The 19,033-nt window shown below is 50.8% G+C and overlaps 1 protein-coding gene across 2 annotated transcripts in view; it reads left to right on the top strand.

Annotated features, from left to right (window-relative positions):
- Positions 1–16,421, top strand: part of ATP8B2 (ATPase phospholipid transporting 8B2) — a 71,379-nt gene extending 54,958 nt beyond the window's left edge. For both annotated transcript variants that reach the window (XM_032214363.1, XM_032214362.1), the window contains exons 25-28: positions 10,140–10,385; positions 10,852–10,990; positions 11,246–11,376; positions 14,704–16,421. In XM_032214363.1, coding sequence (XP_032070254.1) covers positions 10,140–10,385; positions 10,852–10,990; positions 11,246–11,376; positions 14,704–14,946 — 759 coding nt within the window. In that variant the 3' untranslated portion in view covers positions 14,947–16,421. The remainder of the gene's footprint in view (positions 1–10,139; positions 10,386–10,851; positions 10,991–11,245; positions 11,377–14,703) is intronic.
- The last annotated feature ends 2,612 nt before the right edge of the window (positions 16,422–19,033 follow it).

The raw sequence follows: 19,033 nt of genomic DNA on the forward strand, positions 1-19,033 counted from the left end.
CCCCCAAAATTTTGAGGTGAATTGGACCCCTCTGTCGGAGATGATTCTCTGCGGGGCTCCATGAAGGCGATAAATGTGTATCAGGAATAACTTGGCTAGACTTTTGGCACTTGGGATCGTTTGGCACGGTGTGAAATGCGTCTGTTTTGAAAACAAGTCTTTTACGACCCAAATGACAGTATTCCCTACGCTTTCTGGTAGTTCGACAATAAAATCCATAGCAATCTCCTTCCAGGGTGCTTAAGGCTCGGCTGCCTTTTGAAACAGTCCTGGCATTTTGCCTTGGCATCTTTTAGCTGCTGCACAAATTGGACAGCTGGCTTCATAGCTCTCTATGTCCTTTTTTTTAGTGATGGCCACCAAAATTGCCTTTTAATTAGATGTAAAGTTTTTACAAAACCAAAGTGTCCTGCTAGTCTGGAGTCGTGACACCTTTCCATTAAGTACAGTCTTTGGCTAGCTGGAACATACAACTTCACTCCCACCCAAGCTAGGTTATCTTTCGTCAGGCAGCTGTCTTTGTGGCTCAAAAGCCATTCATCGGTGGTCAAAGCTTGTTTAAAAGTTTGGGTGGTGTCACTGTCCTCCAAAGTGTCTTGCTTTCCTTGGGATCTGGTGGTTACTTTAACGGCTAGTTGATTGTCTTGTATCATGGGTTTGATTACGTTTGGCTTCATACTATTGTATTGCGGTTTCCAGGATAGTGAATCTGCCAGAATTTTTTTTTCCCCTTGGGAAGTATCAAAGCGAATATTCAAACTGTTTATAGTACTGAGCCCATCGTACTTGTTTTGGAGAGTGTTTCCTTGGAGTCTTTAGGGCTTCTAAATGTTTATGATCCGTCCAGACTTCAAAAGGGATCTTACTCCCCTCTAGGAAATGTCTCCAGGTTAAAAGGGCCCATCGAACTGCATAAGCCTCTTTCTCCCAAATGGGCCCACCTTTGCTCAGATTCATTCAATTTTTTGGATGTGTAAGCGCATGGTTGTAATTGGTCTTTCTCATTTTTCTGAAGCAGGGCCACTCCTATCGCCACATCACTAGGATCTGCTTGTATGATGAACGGTTTCTCTGTGTCTGGGTGCTTTAGGATTGATTCGGCTGAAAACAGCCATTTAAGTTTTTCAAATGCCGCTTGGCATTCCATTGTGCAATTCAAAGGCTGCTTCGGTTTCGGGTTACCCTCTCCCTTCGTTTTTAAGAGCTTGGTGATGGGGAGAGCAATTTGGGCGAAAGCGGGGATAAACTGGCGGTAAAAGTTGGTGAATCCCAGGAAGATTTGCAACTGTTTGTGTGTTCTGGGTGGTTCCCAGTCACGTACCGATTGCACTTTCGAAGGATCCATTTCTATGCCCTGGTGTGAAATGCGGTATCCTAAGTAATCAATTTTTTCTTGGTGGAATTCACATTTGGAGAGTTTAGCATGAAGTTTTGCAGAACGAAATTTGTTCAGAACCGCCTGGACTAGTTTTACATGTTCTGCCTTGGTCTCAGAATATAATAAAATGTCATCAATATAGACTATGCAGCCCTTATATAAATGCTCCTGCAACACTTCATTTATTAATTGCATAAATACTGCAGGGGCCTCTTGTAGCCCAAATGGGAGCACCTTGAATTGATAGCATCCAAGAGGGGGGGGGGGGTTAAATGCCGTTTTCAATTCATCTCCCTCCTTAATTCTGATACGGTAGTATCCCTTAAATCCAGGTTTGAAAAATTTCTCCCTTTAGCTAAGTGTGCTAACATATCCTTCATGAGTGGGAGGGGATATTTTTCATCCTGATAGAATTCAAATTTTGAAAATCGACACATAGGCGTTTAGCGCCATCTTTTTTCTCTCTAAATAACACTGGGGCTGCAACTTTTGGCCGGGCTGGTTCAATGAAACCCTTTGCTAGGTTTTTCTCAATGAATGCCCTCAGTTCTTCCAGCTCCCTTGGGGACGTGCTATACATCTAGGGTTTAGGGAGTTTGGCTCCGGGTAGAATTTCCATCACACAGTCAGTGGAGCGGTGCGGGGGTGGGGAGCTCATCAGATGCTTTTTCACTAAAAATCTCAGCCAAGTCCTTGTATTTTTTGGGTATGCCCCGGGTTGGCATAGTGTAAGCAGGCATTGCTGTTTCTAGGTGCTCTGCCCCCTCAGTTTCTTTGTCTGGATTCTCAGCAAAAGTCACGTGCATCTTATGGTGCCTTGCTTCCAATTAATTTGGGGGTTCCATTTTTTCAGCCATGCAAGACCCAGAATTAGTGGCCATTCCATGCCAGGGGCCACTATAAATGTAAGCATTTCCTCGTGGCTTCCAATGCCTATCTGTAGAGGCTCAGTGGCAAATGAAGCTGGCTCCCCCCCCCCCCTGCTATTGACCCATCTAGTTGGCAAAAAGCTATGGGGCTTTTCAGCTTCCTTACATTAATCCTCAACTTCCTTACCAGGTTGGGCTGATCAAACAGCGGGTTCACCCCGAGTCCACTAAAGCTGAGATTTTCATCCCGCTCTCCCAGTTGGGGATAAACAGTCTTAGGGGAAGGGGAAGTGGTTTAATTGGTTTGCTTACCAGTGGTTCATCCTCTGGATCGCTTCCGGATGAGTATGGTTCCTCCTGCTTTCCTCAAAGAAGGGAGGGGGCGGAGATTCTATGGTCTCCCTACTCGTCAGGGCCGTCTCCTTTCCGCGCTGGCCAGGTTTCGTAGGCTTTCCCCGCAATGGGCGGTCTGGTTTCTTAGCCAGTGCCTGAGAATGGTATTCTGCAGCTCGGTGCCCCTCTTTTCCACACTTGAAATGGACTAAGGATTTCGGAGGAGGTGTCATTTGTGGTTTAAAAGGTTCTTGTTTCCATTGGGGTGGGAATTTCTTTCACATTCGTCCTGCTCAGTACTGATTTCAGGCCATGTCAATCTCTGCCTCTTCAGCCATGAGATACCACTCATGTAGGTGGTTTGGGGCACCTCGGGTCCGTGGCACGACAAAACCGCGGTCCACTAAAGCGCGCCCGATTAAAGCGCGTACCTGACGTCATCAGCAGCGCGACAAATACGACCGCGGAGAAAAAAGGGCGCTTTAAAAAGCGCTTTTAAAGCAAGCCGATTCACGTAAAGGTAAGGGTTAGGTTTAGGGTTAGGGTTAGGGTTAGGTTAAGGGTTAGGTGTTTAGGGTTACGTTAAGCATTAGGGTTAGGTTTAGCGTTAGGTTAAGGGTTAGGTTTAGGGTTAGGTTTAGGGTTAGGTTTAGGGTTAGGTTTGGGGGGGTTAGGGTAAGGTTTTCGCGTTAATTTTAACTTTACCGCTCACAGCGTGATGTTTTCGTCGCGCTGTGATGACGTCAGGTACGCGCTTTCGTCGAGCGCGCTTTAGTCTTCCGCGGTTTTGTGGTGGAACCCCTCGGGTCACACAGGCATTGGAGAGGTCATCACTCAGCCCATCCTTGAACCAGCTTACCAGGATATTGTCTGGCCAGTTCACATGACCTGCCAGGTCTCGGAATTCTTTGGTATACTCTGCCATTGGCCGGCGTCCCTGCTTCACAACTTTAATGCGGTCGCGTGCTTTGCGGTCTGCGAGGGGGTCCTCGAACCGTCGTCGCAGGGCCATCATGAAACGGTGAAAGTCCCGCAGTTCTGGTGCATCAGCATCATGTAAAGTCACCATCCATCTGACGGCGGCTCCTTCCGGGGCTAGGGTAACCACTCGCACTCAGGCTCCTTGGGTTCGAAAATCACACCCATATTCTTGCATGTAGGTGAGCACGTGTGCCACAAAGAATCCCAATTTTTTCGGGTTCACATCAAATTTTACCCCCAGGGAAGGAGTTTTCCTTTCCAACTGCAGGTTTCAGGGTTGGTTAGGAGTGGGGCCCAACCCATGCGCCAACTGGGGGGGAAGGGTTTTCTGGGTTCCTAGCTGTTGCTGCTGTGCCGTCAGCTTGATCAGCAGGGACCAGAGGGGGGTTAGTTCCCCTGGCGTCACCCCTGTTTGCCACCCTTCCAACACTTCTCAGTTGCCGGTCTGGCTCCCTCCGGATGTTGAGATTTTCCCTAATTTCCATCATCAATTGGGTTACATGCCTCTTCAGAGAATCCTCTCTCAGCGAGGCTTCATTTAGCTCCTCCTGGTCAGAAGGGGCTTCTAACTCCAATTTCCACTCTGGTTTTTGGCTACCTCGGGTAAGAGTCAGTGACGTGCGGTGAGTTTTATGGCTGGTGAGGCAGCTTTTTAGACTTGTGGACTACAACTCCCAGAATTCCACAGCCAGGCATGCTCAGTTCCGATTTAAAGCGACAGCCTTTCCCCCCCTTGCAAAATAAGTTTTCCCATTCTTTTTCTTCTCCCTCCCCCTCCTTCCTCCCTCTCTCCCTCCCTCCCCCCTCTCTCAAACAGACACATGCACACAGAGAACTTGGATCCCTCTCTCATTCACTCTCAAACAAACACAAACACAGAAGTTGGATTGGATATATTTTCCAAAGGCTTGAAAGCAGCTCCTCTGCCATACCCCCCCCTTCCCCTGCTGCCTTCCGATCGGAGCCTTTGATTGCAGGTGACTCACCTTGCCTTTTCAGTGAAGCTGGACTTATATACTGTTACCCAGCTGTGTGTGTGTGTGTGTGTGTGTGTGTGTTTGAAAAGGCAAGTGGGTTGAGGCTTCGGGGGGAGGAGCCTGCCGCCGTCGGGAGCTCAACGAAGCTCCTGTCAGGATTCTGGTTCGTATATCTTATAAGATCTATAGATATCTCCCCTTTCTGGCAGAAAGGGGCAGGGAGAAGGTCAGTCGTTAGGATCTCTTTGTAATTCATAGCTTTTTTTTGCTGTGAATGGAGAAGAGGTTCAACATTAGCTGAGCCTTTACTCTGGCCAGTTTTCCGCGCTGCCTTTTTTGCAGCCCTAGGCAGATTGCCCCCCCCCCCCAGGACAAAGCTAAGCTATTTAAAAGTCAATCCGGGCGGGGACCATTCCTGAGGAATTTCTTCTATTACTATCTAAAATACCAGCTTCAATTTCGCAAAAGGCTCCCTTTCTTTTTTAGCTGCGTCACAAGATGGCGATCTCGTAGCTTTTGTGTTTGATGTGACGTACTTAGTCAGCCCTACCCTCCTGAAGGCTTCTCCGTACTAATTGCTAAAAGATTAACTGAGGGGAGCAGAGACTTTGATTTTTGGCTCGCTTGATTGCTTGTCTTTTATTTTTACTCTGGAATGGCTCCCAAATCTAAACAGAAGCGCTTCCTTAATAACATATCTCCAAAAACTGCTATGAAGCCGCTACCCTTGCCTCCTACACCCTCCACGGGAGATTTGTTAACACAAGAATTTCTTCTCAAAACGCTTAATGATTTCAGACAGGAAATTAATCAACTGATATCGGATTTATATGATCAATTTGATGCTAAAATTGCTCAGGCAAAGAAGGATATGATCGGAGTAATGACAGTCATGACAGATTATATTGCTGAAACGGAGGACAAATTGGAACTTTTGGAAGAAACTAATCTTAATTTGATATCCAAAATTCAAACGTTACAACAGGAAATTGAAAATGCTCAAAAACAACTTGTCAAGATAAATTATAATAAGACTGCCTTTGCAATTAGAGTTAGAGGATTGCGTGAAAACCAACAGGAGAATTTGAAACAGATCTTCTTTGAGGCTATCAGCCGCTTGGTGGGAAGTCCGGGATTTAACTTTGATTGGCAGATTCAAAGAATTTACCGCCAGAATTCGTGGGTAGCAAAACAGCGACAGCTTCCGAGGGACATAATTATATACTTTACCACAAGGGAATCCAGAAATGAGATAATACAGAGGCTTTACAGCAAGAGGTTGAGAATTGATGGACAGGACTTGATTGTTTTTAAAGAGATACCATCTCAAATATTAAGAACAAGGAGAGAGTACGCTTTCTTAACCGAAGAACTCAGAAATTCTCAGATTCCATACAAATGGGAAGTCCCAGCTGGTATTACAGTTACATTTGGCAACCAAAAACACTGCATTAATTCTGTCTGTGAAGCCCGAGAATTTTACTACGAGACCCTGAAGGCGGGACTTCCTGATTCATCCGGACCTGGAGAGAGACAAGGAGAAGGAGAAGACAAACAGCGAGACACGTGGCTACAAGGCGGAGGGTGTTGCTTTCCTCTTCCGGAAGGGCAGAAGACTAAAGAATAAAGACTTAGTGATGTTCTTAAAGCTTTATGATTTCCGTCTGGGATAAAATGGGAAAGTTGTATATCGATGATGAGACATGGAGACTGAAAGAAGCGTTGCTGATTGTGGACACATATTGTATATAAGATTTGTCTGAACTCTAACTCAAATTGCACATGAATTATTTTCCTAGGCGAGGAGAGCGGAGATTGCGATCTTTTTGAGTTGTGGTCTGGGACGAACGGAGTTGGGAGGCGCGTGGGAGAGGGAAGGGTAGCGAAAGCTTAATTAGACTACCTGGGGCTAGAATGCAAGCTGATGTTTGTTTGAGTTGCTATTTCAATATAAGGTCAAGAAAGATTGGTCGGAGAGTCTTCAGGAAAGTGGAGTAAATATGGGAGGAGCAATGGATGCGGATAAAATATATATGTGGATATGGATAAAGGCAGGGTGGAAGGTAAAAAAATTTACATGTGGAGGTGGGTAAGGATAGAAAGGGAGGTGTTGGAAATGAAAAATGAAAGAAGTACTTGAGTTTAATGGTTTTATAGAAAGGTTTGGATATTCGGATAAAAAAGAGATAAATTAAAGGTCTGAATAGATAGACAAAGCAATGAGACTTTTAGTTGGGGAATCCTAATTGATCAACTTACCTGGCTCTAATACAGTTTGAAACCCTGCAAGTAGTAAAATAACCGAAATTTGGAATGAGCTACATTGTTTAAGATTTACAGATAATGGGAAGCTGTGTTAATGTAGTGGGTTTATTGACCCTTCTTGTTTCTCCTTTCTTTTTGTGTGTGTGTGTGTGTGTTTTTTTTTATTTTGTATTTTTTACTATTCTTTTTTTTTTCTTTGGCTTTACTTTTATTTTATTTTTTTAATTTTAAAGTTAGCTGGCCTTATTATACTCAAATGCTTGTTAAAGAATTATGCCGGGTATGGGACCTGCGAAGCCGTAAGGGGGTTAGGGAGGGGGGATTATAGGGGGGAGGGGGGAGGGTGGAATTACAGTTTCAATTCTTAGAACAATAAGAATTCACTTGTATACTGTGGCTCGTTTTTCTTTTTTCTTTTTTTTCTTTTTCTCTTTTATTTTAAAAAAAAAAAAAAAAAACTGAAATGTATGGATACACCAAAGCGAGGAGAAGAGGGAAAGAGGAGGGAGAAGTAAAGAGGGAGTGAGAGGGAATGTAAGGAGGGTGAGATGGAGGGAGGGGGAGATGTCTGAGGGGGAAGGGAAGTAGAAGAGGGGAATGCTGGAGGGGGGAAATGAAAGTTGGAGGGGGAGAAGAGAGGGTGTATGGGGGAATGAAGTGTCATGTTGGGTTTTTTTTTTACGCACAGTATATAAGTGATTGTATAAAATGAAAATGAAATGAAATAAATAAAATGTATTGAAAGTAAAAAAATACATCATAAAAAAAAAGAAAAAAAAGAAAAGGCAAGTGGGTTCTGCATGCAATCAAACTTTTTGAATTCCTCTCCCCTCCCCACACACGCACCTTTTCCAGCTGTTTCAGAGAGGATTTCAACTCTGCCCTCATGAAAGGCCAAAGCTCTGAGTCAGACTGAGCTAGTTGCTCCCAGAGAACTCTAAAAAGCCTCTAAAAATGCCCTCTACAGGAGGCGAGAGAACACGTGCCTCCTTTGCATAAGGAATTCTTTGCTTTTTAACCCTTGGTTAACTCTTAAAAGGCGAAAAATTCCTTATGCAAAAGAGGCCCCTAGTTCTCTGGCCTCCTCCTATAGTTAACACTAAGTACTGTTCCAAGTCACTGTGACTTAGAATCTGGTAGCAACTACCTTGGCTTTAATTATTTTTAAAAAATTCTTTAAAATTCTTTCCTTTTCCTCATGACTGGTGAGGCCATGCCTCCCCTGCCTCGAGTGACTGCACGTCCCTGGTAAGAGTGACTCCCCTGGTTCTCCCTTCCCAGCCATCTTTCGCCCCGATTCCGATTGATCAACGGGGCTTTTTGGAGTCCTCCAGGCTCACCTCGTTCTCTTCGCCAAGGTACAAGGAGCAGGTCTCTGGTTGTGGAGGGGTTTCCATCTCCCTCCAGCAGTCAGTTCCTCCTTGTTCGCTGTTATGCACAGACATGGTCTGCAGGATCCCCTCGATAGAGTAAAATGTTCTCTCTCCTGGTTGACCGCTTTGCAGAGAGATACTACTTTATGTAACGGCTCCTCTCCTAACTTAAGAAAGTAAAGACTCTTGAAACGGATTATTTCAAAAGGAACCTTTAATCAAGCAGAATGGAAAACCATTAGAAGCAAAGCAGCATCTGAAACCCTTTAGGCAATACAAGTGGGATTTAACTGATTATGACCCCCTCCCTTTTGTCCCAATGCAGATTCCGACCAATACACAAGTGTGAAGATGTTTCCTTAACTCTTCCGCCCTGAGAGTTGAATAACACACATTCCCATGGCTATCTCTAGTTAGACATTAAAGTAAGATATCCCACATGGCCATCATAAACGTCCCTTCAGAGATGCTGGGACCTTCAGTTTTCCGGTGACAGGAAACCAGTTGTAAAGTTGTAAAACTTAGTTGTTACAGATACAGCTAGTGATTTAATTCCGACCCCCCCCCTCCTCCCAATTGAATAGCAATATCACTTTTAGGTATCTGACAATTTGAGATGTAAATATTTCCCATGGGAAGGATTCTTAATTCCTTAATGAATGAATGAAGTCCACCTGGACCCTTCCCGCACTTAAAACCTTTTAAGAGCCGAGGTGGCGCAGTGGTTAAATGCAGCACTGCAGGCTACTTCAGCTGACTGCAGTTCAGCAGTTTGGCTGTTCAAATCTCACCGGCTCAAAGGTTGACTCAGCCTTCCATCCTTCCGAGGTGGGTAAAATGAGGACCCGGATTGTTGTTGGGGGCAATATGCTGACTCTGTAAACCGCTTAGAGAGGGCTGAAAAGCCTATGAAGCGGTATATAAGTCTAACTGCTATTGCTATTGCTAAGATCAGCACTCTCTGTTCCCCAAAGAACAAAGCCCAGCTTCCTATCAGTGCCTAGGGAGTCTACCTCGTGAGCCAGCCACCCTCCCCTCAGCCTCAGTTTCCCCCCTTTTGGGAAAGCCTAGAGAGAGAGAGGGTGGGGGCCCAGGAGTCAACCCCAGAAGAAACAGATTATCTGGGACTCTTTCAGGCCCGGCATCAGATGAAACAATATGGGTCTCGCCGCTAGCAACTCCGGTTGGGAGTCAACCTCTCCTGGTCCTCTATCTCAGCAGTATTTTCTATCATGGACGTAGGATCTTAGCAGGCTTCATGCAAGGATTGGGGCTCTGGGGCACAGAGTGATCCGGCCCACAGTGGTCCTTCGTGGGATGCCAGGCCTTCTCTCCCGTGGCATTTGGCATCTACGTGAAACTCCTGGGAGGGAAGGCCTTCGGTGCAAAGGGAGGTGCCCTCCGTGTCCCCCGTGGGGGCCTCCATATTATGGGGGTCTGGATGGGGAGAAAGCCGCTCAGATGAACCCCTAGGAAAGCAGAGCTGTCCTCTGTCCACCAACAGCCTCATTTCCAGCTCTGCTTCCTCCCTCCCAGGGCAGGTCCATGACGAGGCTCTTCCTGGCCTTCCAGGCCCTGCTAGCAGAGGGTGGGAGCTTTGCCCAGCTGTGGCTGGAGCACCTTGGAGCAGGGAGACCTGGCAAGAGTGGCTCCAGCCGCACAGAACCCCCGCTCAAACTCCTGCCAAGCCTTTGAAAGCCAAAAAAGCCGGCAGAGCTCCTTCCCGGAGCCCGATGGTTTGGCGACGCTTTGGTTGGCCCAGAGCAGAGCCGTCCACAGGGCTGAGCCTGGCAGGAGGCTGATCTTCTCCACGGCCATCGCTAGGCCAGGAAGGTCTCCTCTCTGGAAGCCAGAAGAGCAGGAACAAGCGTGGGCAGCTCCCAGCCTCTGCCTTGGCTTGGCAGATGGGGCGGGCTCTGGGCATCTCCCGCAGGGACCCCCAGCTTCCTCTTTCTCCTGCCAGGATGTGGACGACCGCTGGAGCCTGCAGTTTCCCCAGCTGTACGTGCCCGGCCAGCAGAACCTGTACTTCAACAAGAGGGAGTTTGCCAAGTGCATCCTCTACAGCATCTACAGCTCCCTGGTGCTTTTCCTGGTCCCCTATGGAACCATTTTCGATTCTATGCGGAACGACGGGAAGGACGTTTCCGATTACCAGTCCTTCGCCCTCATGGTGCAGACCTGTCTGCTCATCGTGGTGTCGGTCCAGGTAGGGGGCTCCGTCTCACCAACTGCTGCAGTTCTGTGCCCCCTCCCCCCCCTTGGCTCTTCCTCCTGAAGTCAGGCTTTGGCCTCGTCCTTACCACGGCCCACTCGGAGTTAAGCAAAAGCGGGGCTCCAGTCCAACTGGCAGCACCCCATCTTCTTAATCTTTTGGTTCGCCATTCAGCTGCCCACTAGGTGGGGGGTTTGGGCCTGGGAAAGCTGCTCCGCCAAACGCACGTCCCCATTGCCCCGAGCGCTCCAAGGGGAGCTGCTCAGCCGACGGAGGGAGCGCTGAGGCTCCACTGCACAGGAGGGACCCCGGGGAGTGCAGGCGGCCAGGGGCTGCTGCCCAGAGGGGCTTCCAGGGCTTTCCTCGGCCAGGCCTTGTGAGGGGTGGGGGGTGGGTGAGGGTCAGCGAGCCAAAGCAGCTGCCGCCACCACGGCCTCCTTAGCCAGGCTGCCTTTTGCAGATGGGCTTAGACACAGCCTACTGGACGGCGGTGAACCAGCTCTTCCTCTGGGGCAGCCTGGCCATCTACTTTGTCATCACCTTCACCTTGTACAGCGACGGCACCTACCAGATATTCACCTCCTCCTTCCCCTTTGTCGGTAGGTTCAGAAGCTGCAAAGACACCACCCCCCCCCTCAATGCCCAACTGTCCCCGGAGGAAGCTGTTTCCCTCTTGGAATGGGGGGCATCCTCAGGAGCAGGGCAGCACCACAGGGTGGGTGGGGGGACACAGTGCCTATGTTCCCAGTTTTGGCTGAAGAAACTGGTTGCCTGCATTTGCCCTGAACCCCGGGCCAAGCACGGGTGCCTCCTCTGCCCAGCAGGGCAACCGCAGTCCATCTCTCCCCTCCCAGGCACCGCCCGGAACATCCTCAACCAGCCCAAGGTGTGGCTCTCCATCTGCCTCTGCGTGAGTCTCTGCGTCCTGCCAGTCATCGGCTTCCGGTTCCTGAAGATGCAGCTCATGCCGAGCCTCAGCGATCAGGTACTCCTCCTGGCCCCGGATTTGGGCAGCCGTTGGGCCCCAGGACACCTGGGGCAGGGTCCACCCCACCTTTCCTCCCCCTGGCCCGGGGCCCTGTGCCAAGGCTAGTCAGGCTTGCAGCCAGGTGCCATGCCTGGATGACCCTTGGGCAGAAGGGGGGCAGGACAGCAACACAGCTACGACCCTTTCAGGGAGCTGGGCTGAGTGAAAGGGACTGGCCCATGGTTGAGGGGGGCTCCGGCCTGTGGCTCCCCCAAAGGCCTGCCTTGCAAGAGGAGCTGAGCAACCTTGGTTGAACGGAGGAGGGGGGGATTTCTGTCCTGCCTGAAAAGCAGCTGCTGGACCACCAGCCCCCTCCCCTCCAGTGATGGACTTGCAGAGGGGTCCTCAGGAGGCTCCTTAAGGGCCCTGGAAGCAACTGGGGTGACTATCATGTGGCCATGCTGTCCCCTAGTGGTCATGTGGGGTACTTTGCCAGCCTAAGCTGGTTCTGTAGGTGCTGCTCTCCACTTGGGGGGGAGAGCCCCAGGTTCTCTTTAAAGGTCAGGCGCATCTATCAGCAGGACAAGTGGGGAGAGAGAGGAGGGATAACAGGTGTTGTCCTCAGAACTTGGGGGGGGGGGAGGTTTGAAAAGAGCTCGCTTTTATACAGGAGCCTTCAGTATCGCCGTGGGAAACAAAAGAAAAGGAAGGAAGTGAACCCCCCCCCCCCGCAAGAATGAAACCAGGATGAGTTCAGGAAGAGAGGGAACCAGTATGAAAAACTAGGAAACCCCCTCCCCGACCCCCAAACCCTCCCCCTCCAGTGAAGGGAAAGTGGTGCCTTGCTCCAAATCTGCCCACGGAGAGCCAGGAAAAAAGGGCCTGGAGTGTGAAAGAGGAAGCCTCCCCCCTCCCTCCCCCCTGCCCCTGCCCCTGCCAAGGCTTAGTGGCTGAAGGATGGAAGGAAGAGTCAGGGGAAGAGGAAAAAGGGAGGCTGGGGAAAGAGAGGCAGGTGGCAGAGAGAAAGACCAAGGAAGAAAAGTCAAGACAACCTTGATAGGAAGCAGGAAGTCAGTCAGGGTGGAGACGGCGGAGAAGCCACAGCCGGGCTGCAGGTACAGCTGGCATAACCGGAGACGGGTTCACGGAGCGGCTGTGCAACACGTTGAAGGCGTGCCAAGGCTGCCCTGCGCTTGGCGATGGGGAGGCGGCTGTCCCTGTCCCTTTCTCAAGGAGCAAAGGTGGGTTCCACCACAAAACCGCGGACGACAAAATCGCGGTCGACGAAAGCGCGTATGTGATGTCATCACAGTGCGACGAAAAAGATTGAAAAATGTAAAAATAAAGCGAAAACCTTACCCTAACCCCCCCCAAACCTAACCCTAAACCTAACCCTAAACCTAACCCTAAACCTAACCCTAAACCTAACCCCAAACCTAACCCTAAACCTAACCCTAAACCTAACCCTAAACCTAACCCTAAACCTAACCCTTAACCTAACCCTAAACCTAACCCTTAACCTAACCCTAACCCTAACCCTAAACCTAACCCTTAACCTAACGCTAAACCTAAAGCTAACCCTAAACCTAACCCTTAACCTAACGCTAAACGTAACGCTAACGCTCTAACCCTAACCCTAACCCTTAACCTAACCCTTACCTTTATGTGAATCGGCTTGCTGTAATTTAATTTTTATTTCAATTTTTCGATCTTTTTCGTCGCGTTGTGATGACGTCACATACGCGATTTCGTCGACCGCACTTTTGTGGAACGCGGTTTTGACGGGTCACGCAAAGGTGAAACCAGACTCCTGTGTTGAACGTGCCTGGAAAAGAGTTTGGCAGAGCCCCCATCAAACGGGGGGGGGGGGGGAGAGGGCCCCGTCATAAAACCCGCAAGGAAGGGTTTTATGATGTGGCTGACTTTCCCTCCCTGGCTGGTCACAGGCACGGTAGGAGTGTGAAAGTGGGTTCTCTTTCACACTCCAAGGTGGCGCAGTGGTTAAATGCAGCACTGCAGGCTACTGCTAGATCAGCAGGTCAGCGGTTCAAATCTCACCGGCTCAGGGTTGACTCAGCCTTCCATCCTTCCGAGGTGGGTAAAATGAGGACCCAGATTGTTGGGGGCAATATGCTGACTCTCTGTAAACCGCTTAGAGAGGCCTGAAAGGCCTATGAAGCGGTATATAAGTCTACTGCTATTGATATTCTCGTTTGGAAAAGGCGAAGGGGGACTTCCTGTCGAGAGTGGAAGGAAGAGAGCAGCAATTGGGCAGAAGCAAAAGGCAAAAGGCCTTGAGGACCAACACCCAGGGGCCCCAGAGCTCCCAGGGGCCCCTGCAGATATGACCTCTGGGCCCCAGAGGAGAGAAAGGAAACCAACGATGGAGCCGCATGGCAAAAGCTGCGGGAAAGGTTCAGGTTAAGGTTTAAGGTTTAATAGATTTGTATGCCGCCCAATCCCGAAGGACTCCGGGCGGCTTACATAAAAACAAATTTAAAAATATTAAAAGAATTTAAAATACAAAGACAAAGCAAATTAAAAGAACACAACATGCACTCGATCTTAGTGGGGCTGGAGCTCAATCAGAGATCAGCAGCCCCAGACCTGCCGGAACAGCCAGGACTTAAGAGACTTTCGGAAGGCCGAGAGAGTGGGGAGGGTCCGGATCTCAGGGGGGAGATCGAAAGATGGTTGGGGGTCTGAAGAGGGAAGAAGGGAACCTCAGGCTGGCTTAGAGCAGTGTTTCTCAACCTTGGCAACTTGAAGATGTCTGGACTTCAACTCCCAGAATTCCCCAGCCAGCATTCGCTGGCTGGGGAATTCTGGGAGTTGAAGTCCAGACATCTTCAAGTTGCCAAGGTTGAGAAACACTGGCTTAGAGCAAGAGCTTCTGCCCACTTGGGGGAGAGGCAGCTACAGCAAAGTCTTTTGGAGGGGGGGGGCTTAAAGGGCTGCTGGGAAAAACCAGAGGAGGCGCTCAGGAATGAAGAGGTGCCAGGCAGAGCTGGGAGGGGAGGAGACCCTGGAGAGAGTGAAGACCCCCTAAAGGGAAAAAAAGGGAGAGGGGAGGGAGGGGGGCTGAAAGGACACAGAGAGGCTTTTTACCCAGCTTTGCTTGCCCCCAAAGGGCCCCGCCCGATGGGAATGCAGAGCCCCCTCCCTGTCCCGCGTGGCCGATGGCACAATTGGCGCTCTGCCCCATCAGAAGCTGGGCGGGGAGGGGGGGGGGAGGCTTCAAATTGAGCCCCAAATGTGCCGTGGAGCCCAGGGGGTCTATTTTCCCAGGAGCCCCCCCCCCGCCCCCCCTCTCTCAGCCGGTCTCTTCTCCTTCTTCTCGCGCAGGTGGTGCGCAAAGTGAGACAGCTCCGCAAAGCGCCCGGTCCGCCTGCTCTGAAGCGCTACCTGCAGCGCAGCGCCTCCCGCCGCTCCGGCTACGCCTTCTCGCACCAGCAGGGCTTCGGGGACCTCATCACCTCCGGCCGTAACATGCGGCTCAAGTCCCCCCCCGCCTCCTCGCCCGCTTTCTCGCCCTACGCCCAGAAGTACCGGCCGCGGCAGGAGAAGAGAGAGGGCGGCGCCTCCTAGCCCTCCCCGGCCTCAAGGACCCGCGTCTTCGCCTGCGGAGACGGCGCTTGGCCGGCGGACGGGGGGGGCGGGAGGCCTTTCAGAAGCGGAGTACGCAGCCGGGGGGCGCCCTGCCCAAAGGCCGGGCTGGGGAGGGGGCTTCTGGCAGCCCTGGGCGCTTCCAGGGTTCCACCTCCAGCCCGGCGGCTCTCCTGAAGTCTAGCGCTGCCCTCCCCCCCCCCCGCTGCTTCTGAAGGCTTCCCGAGCAAAGGAGGGAGGGGGGGCTGGAAGGGGCCCTGCCTGAGCTGAGACCCCCGGAAGGCCGGGTCCCCTGCCCCGTCTCCAGCCCAGGAGGAGGACGGAGTTGGTCTTGCGCGCACTGCCCGAAGGAAGATGCTTCCTCCCTCGCGGAGAGTCTGGGCTTCCCGGGACCCGAGAGGAGAGGGGCGATCAGGTCCAGCGAAGGCCTGTGTGGGGGGGCTCCTGGCTCAGGAAGAGGGGGAGCCCAGAACAAGCTTGGCAGGGGGCGTGCAACTGGCTGCATCACCTGCAGGTCAAGTGGGGAGGAGACCCTGGAGACCCCCCTCTCCCATCTCCTGTGCTGGATGTGTGGCTTCCCCCTTGAGCCTTGGGGTGGGGGGGGGGAGAAAGAGGCACCCATCACTACTTGCACCCAAGGCTGCCTTCTGAGATTTGTTCACCCAGTCCGTGGAAGAGGCTGACCCACTAGTGGGTGGTCTGCTTTGCCCAATGGCGCATCTGGGCTGTGGGGCCAGAGTGGGGGGCTTGAACGTTGGTGCCTCAACACCAAGTCAAACGAGGCCAGAAATGCTGTTGGCAACCAGCAAGTCACTCTTGTAGGGTTCTGGCATCTTTAGACCCTCGAAGGTAGGGGGCCACGACTGGGGGTGGGGTGGGGGCTGGTAAAGGAGCTCCATCTTCTGGGCTCCAGAGATGCCGAGCCTGCTGGAAGAAGCTACTCCAGGGGAGGCTCCACCGCTACTGGCAATTCCCTCCCCCCTTGGCCACTGCTGGGGTGGTCAGGCACCCATCGTTTTCAGCAATGGCCTCCAGCCTCCCATGGCCTTAGTTGACCAGGCCAGAAAGCTGTGCTGCCCAGGCCATTTGGAAGAAAGACACCCTGCCTCGTGCCCTCCCTTTGGGGGGCATCCCTGGGGGGGGGGGGCTGCCATGGGGTGGAAGTTGCCAGAAAATTTGTCACACAATGTTCCCCTGCTAAGGTGCCTTTTTTCCCAACAGCATTTCTGTTTAATTCTTAGGAGGGTATTGCTTCATCCAAAATTATTGCATAAAATGGTTATGGAAATTACGGTCAGCCAGGATTAGGGAACGGAAGGGATATTATGCCAGTAAAATCTAAATCCAGTGTTGTAATTTTTTTACGCCCATATGTTTATGCACACAGCAATTGAGGCTTCCTGAAGGTAATATATTTATAATGTTCAGCTTTTAAAAAAATAAATAATATAATGGAAGTCTCTATTATTTATTTGACGCATCTCCAAATAATTGCGAGCATTCCCGCAAAAAGATCTCTTGATGTATTTGAAAATAAAATAACCCCCCCCCCCAAAAAAAACCCCACCCTCTGCATATTTCTCTTCCAAAGTAGATCCTGCCGTCTCTAAAGGCAAAAGTTGCATCTGAGGAGCTGCATGCTTTGACAGGGGGGCCTGTGGGGTGTTTCCCTCCCCTTGGACTATTTTTACTCCGTCACTTTTAGTCATTCGGAAAAAACCAGCTCATCCCAGAGCAGTTAAAGTCTTGGTGGCTGAAGACACCAGAGGGAGCGGAGAGTGTGTGCGTTGGACGACAGCTGCAGCTGCTGCTCCCTCTCACTCATCCGCACAGCAGGAGCACACGGGCAGTGCCAGGGCTGGGGGGAGGGTCCAGAGCCTCAGTCTTGTGTCAGCCCTGGGGGTCAAGAGTGGCTCGGACCGCATTCCTATAACTCCCTTAGCCCCTTCCCTGGTTCATATGGTTCCCTTCCCCCCAAAAGCAGATTTGTGTGGCCTGCTTACTTCCCACAAACCCAGGCTGACTCCTGGTGATCCCCTTGTTCCTTTCTGGGCGCCCACAGACCGACACTTTGATGGGCCTTCTAGGATTTCCCCAGGTGTGGCAGTCAAGCTCTTGGTCCTTGTAGCCTCCCTTTTCCTTGGTGCTGCACTGAACTCTTGAGGAAGGAGGTGCCACCTCTGCCAAGTGCCAAAATGTTGGTTTGCCCCTCCCAAAGCAACCTCCGAGATGGGCAGGACTTATGGATGACTCCCTTATTACAGGGTGGGACTGCTATCCCCAGATTACGCCATGATAAACAAGTCAGGCGTGATGAAGCCGCCTCCCTTTTTGGCATTTCTTGTTAGGGAAAAGGGACTTTGCCAGATCTTCCTCTGGCCCTCCCATGTACTGATCCTGAGCTCAGCTCCGCTTGTCCCTCGAAGGGAACAAAAGGGAAGGTAGGATTTGGTTCAGACCCTCCAATTCAGACAATCATGGCTTGCTCTATAAGCCACAGGTTTTTACTAAGACCAGCCAGGAATTGGAGCAGAATAACACAGTTGGAAGGGGCATTGGAGGCTTTCTAGTCCAACCCCCTGCTCAAGGAAGGGATTCTATACCATTCTGGACAAATGGTGGTCAATCTCTTCTTGAAAACCTCCAGTGTCGGAGAACCCACAACTTACGGAGACAAACCTTCCCACTATTTAATTGTTTTCACTGTCGGGAAGTTTCTCCTTAATTCCAAGTTGCTTTTCCCCTTGATTAGTTTCCCTCCGTTATTTCTTGTCTTGCCTTCTGGTGCTTTGGGAGTTGAGTGTCCTACGCCACCACCGCAGGTTGCCTGTGTATTGAGAGTGCATTTGCACACCTCTCTCCCATCTGCCACTCATTGCAGCAGAGCCACTAAGGCTACAGGCTGTCCCTTGGCCCAAAGGAGGCATTTCTCCCCCCTCCCTCCCTCCCTTTTTCTGCAGAGCCTACTGCCCCAGAGAACCCCGGCTGGGCTGCAAGGAAGGCGGGGCTGTGGGGTCCAGGATGCCCCTGGCCGCTTCAACTGCCCTGCCAGGACTTGCTTGATGCTCCTTTAAAGAATCTGGTGGCTTTTTAATCAGCTGACAAAGTTTACGGCTGTTTGTTATTGAGGGCCCCAATGCCTTAAAATAGTGCTGGTGCTTTCCCTCTTCTTGGAAGTTAGGCACTATTATTAGATTCTGAGAGTAAACCTTTTGGCAACCTGACTGCTGGGCGAGGAATGCGAGAAAGCACACGGCTGCTGTTTTTTTTAAGGCTTTAAATATCAGCTGATGCTGTTGGTCTCCAGTTGCAGAGCTGAGAGTTGTGAGTCACAATACCAAAGCTTCAGAATCTTCTTGGCAGTCTCTGACTTGGGGAGGGGGGGAGGTTGGGACAGGCAGAAGGTGTTGCCTTCCTTAAGGGGGGGGGGCTAGAGAGGCCTTAGCGCTATGTCCACACCTGTCAGAGGAAAAGCTTTGGGGGTCATCTGGGAGCATCTCAGGAGCGCCCAAGAGTGAAATTAGCTGCCCAGGAAAAGCTGCTGCCTCCTGAGCCCACAGAGAAGGCCCAGGAGACCCAGGCCTGCAAGGAACACCAACCCCAAAGAGATTGGCAGGTGCTGGGCAAGTTGGAGAAGAGGGTGAGAGGGTGACACGCGCCAGGGAGGAGGCCGGGCCTCCTGCCCCGATGGGTCTGAGGCCACAGAGAGAGACGAGAGGCGCTTGGGGCTTCTGTTGGGGGCTCAGCGCTCCAACCTGTGCGTAACTAGAGGAGGGGATAGGAGAGATGCTCGGCAAGTCTGCAAACGCAAAAAGGGGGTGGAAGGTTCAGAAAAACCATCCCCTTCTTGCCTTCTGGGAAGGCCCGCTGCCCTTGAAGGGCTGGAAACAGGAAAATAGAGAAATGATGGTCTCTTTTTTTAAAATATATTTTTATTCTTTTTAAACAAAACAACACATACAAACCAAAGCAAGAACAGAACAAAAAAGAACAACTTTCCTCCATTTCATCAAGTATGTTGTTTGGTTACAGGTTTTTGCGCATCAATTCTTAAATTTAGGATTAACAT

Source organism: Thamnophis elegans, chromosome 3, assembly GCF_009769535.1.
Source record: "Thamnophis elegans isolate rThaEle1 chromosome 3, rThaEle1.pri, whole genome shotgun sequence".
Taxonomy (NCBI): Eukaryota; Metazoa; Chordata; class Lepidosauria; order Squamata; family Colubridae; genus Thamnophis; species Thamnophis elegans.